The sequence below is a fragment of the Trichinella spiralis genome (assembly GCF_000181795.1).
Source record: "Trichinella spiralis strain ISS 195 chromosome Unknown Scfld2159, whole genome shotgun sequence".
Taxonomy (NCBI): Eukaryota; Metazoa; Nematoda; class Enoplea; order Trichinellida; family Trichinellidae; genus Trichinella; species Trichinella spiralis.
Genome location: NW_003529098.1, coordinates 107,414 through 108,252, shown reverse-complemented (window position 1 = coordinate 108,252; position 839 = coordinate 107,414). Strand labels below are relative to the sequence as shown.

Genomic DNA, 839 nt, shown 5'->3' with positions numbered 1-839 from the left:
GTCTGCAAATTGTCAGAACATGTCGTAGTACACGAATTGAAATGCCGATCAGCCCAAAATTTTATGAACGAGCGCAAAAAAATGATAGCGTAGAAATGGTATTCAAAAGGTATTTCATATGGTATTTCCTCATCTTAGGACTCCACTCTCAGGTAGGCGCAGGCGGCGTATGCAGCCTGAGACGCATCACCGAAGGTGTGGAGCTCCACTTTTCCCACCTGTCTCCACTGTGCGAATGCCAAAGCCTGCTAAACTTGATTTGGGATAATTTTTTCAGCTCTTCCTGCCACTTCGCCATTGTTTTGAGATTTTAAGTGGGAGAAGGCGAATCCCCACTCAATTTCCCGCGTCCACAGCGAACTTAACACATCATCCTTGACTTGGAACGGGGAATGGGGGGAAGAAAAGCCCAATGGGGCCATACACCTTGGGCCGCCCAGCTTAAAAACTGGTTTATTTTGTGGGTTTTGGAACTGATTGGTTTTTATTCCCCCCCCCGGGCCCGGAAAGGGGATGGAACTCCCCCCTCCCATACAGCCCGGATAAAACCCGAAAAGCCTTGCTGAAATTTCCCCTTTCCCCGGGTTTCCCCACCCCTTCTGGGCCTTGGGAAAAAAGGGGCAAAAAAAACTACAACCGGGTAAATGGGCCCCCTTTCCCAAAAGGGGGAAACCCACCCCTTTTCTTAAAGAAAAAACGGGAACTCTTTCTAAAATAAAAAGAAACTTAACTCTTGGAGTTCCTCTTTCCCAATTCATTCCCCAAAACTCTCAAAATTTTTTGGTGGTGGAAAGGGGGCCCCCTTGGATAAATCATACCCCATTTCCCCCCGCGGGGGT

General features: G+C 48.2%; 1 protein-coding gene across 1 annotated transcript; it reads right to left on the bottom strand.

Annotated features, from left to right (window-relative positions):
• Positions 1-218: 218 nt before the first annotated feature.
• Positions 219-298, bottom strand: Tsp_11951a (conserved hypothetical protein; the record flags this gene model as incomplete). Its single annotated transcript, XM_003368668.1, has 1 exon — positions 219-298. A coding segment is annotated over exon 1 (80 nt), but the record flags the coding sequence as incomplete, so codon positions are not given.
• Between the last annotated feature and the right edge of the window lie 541 nt (positions 299-839).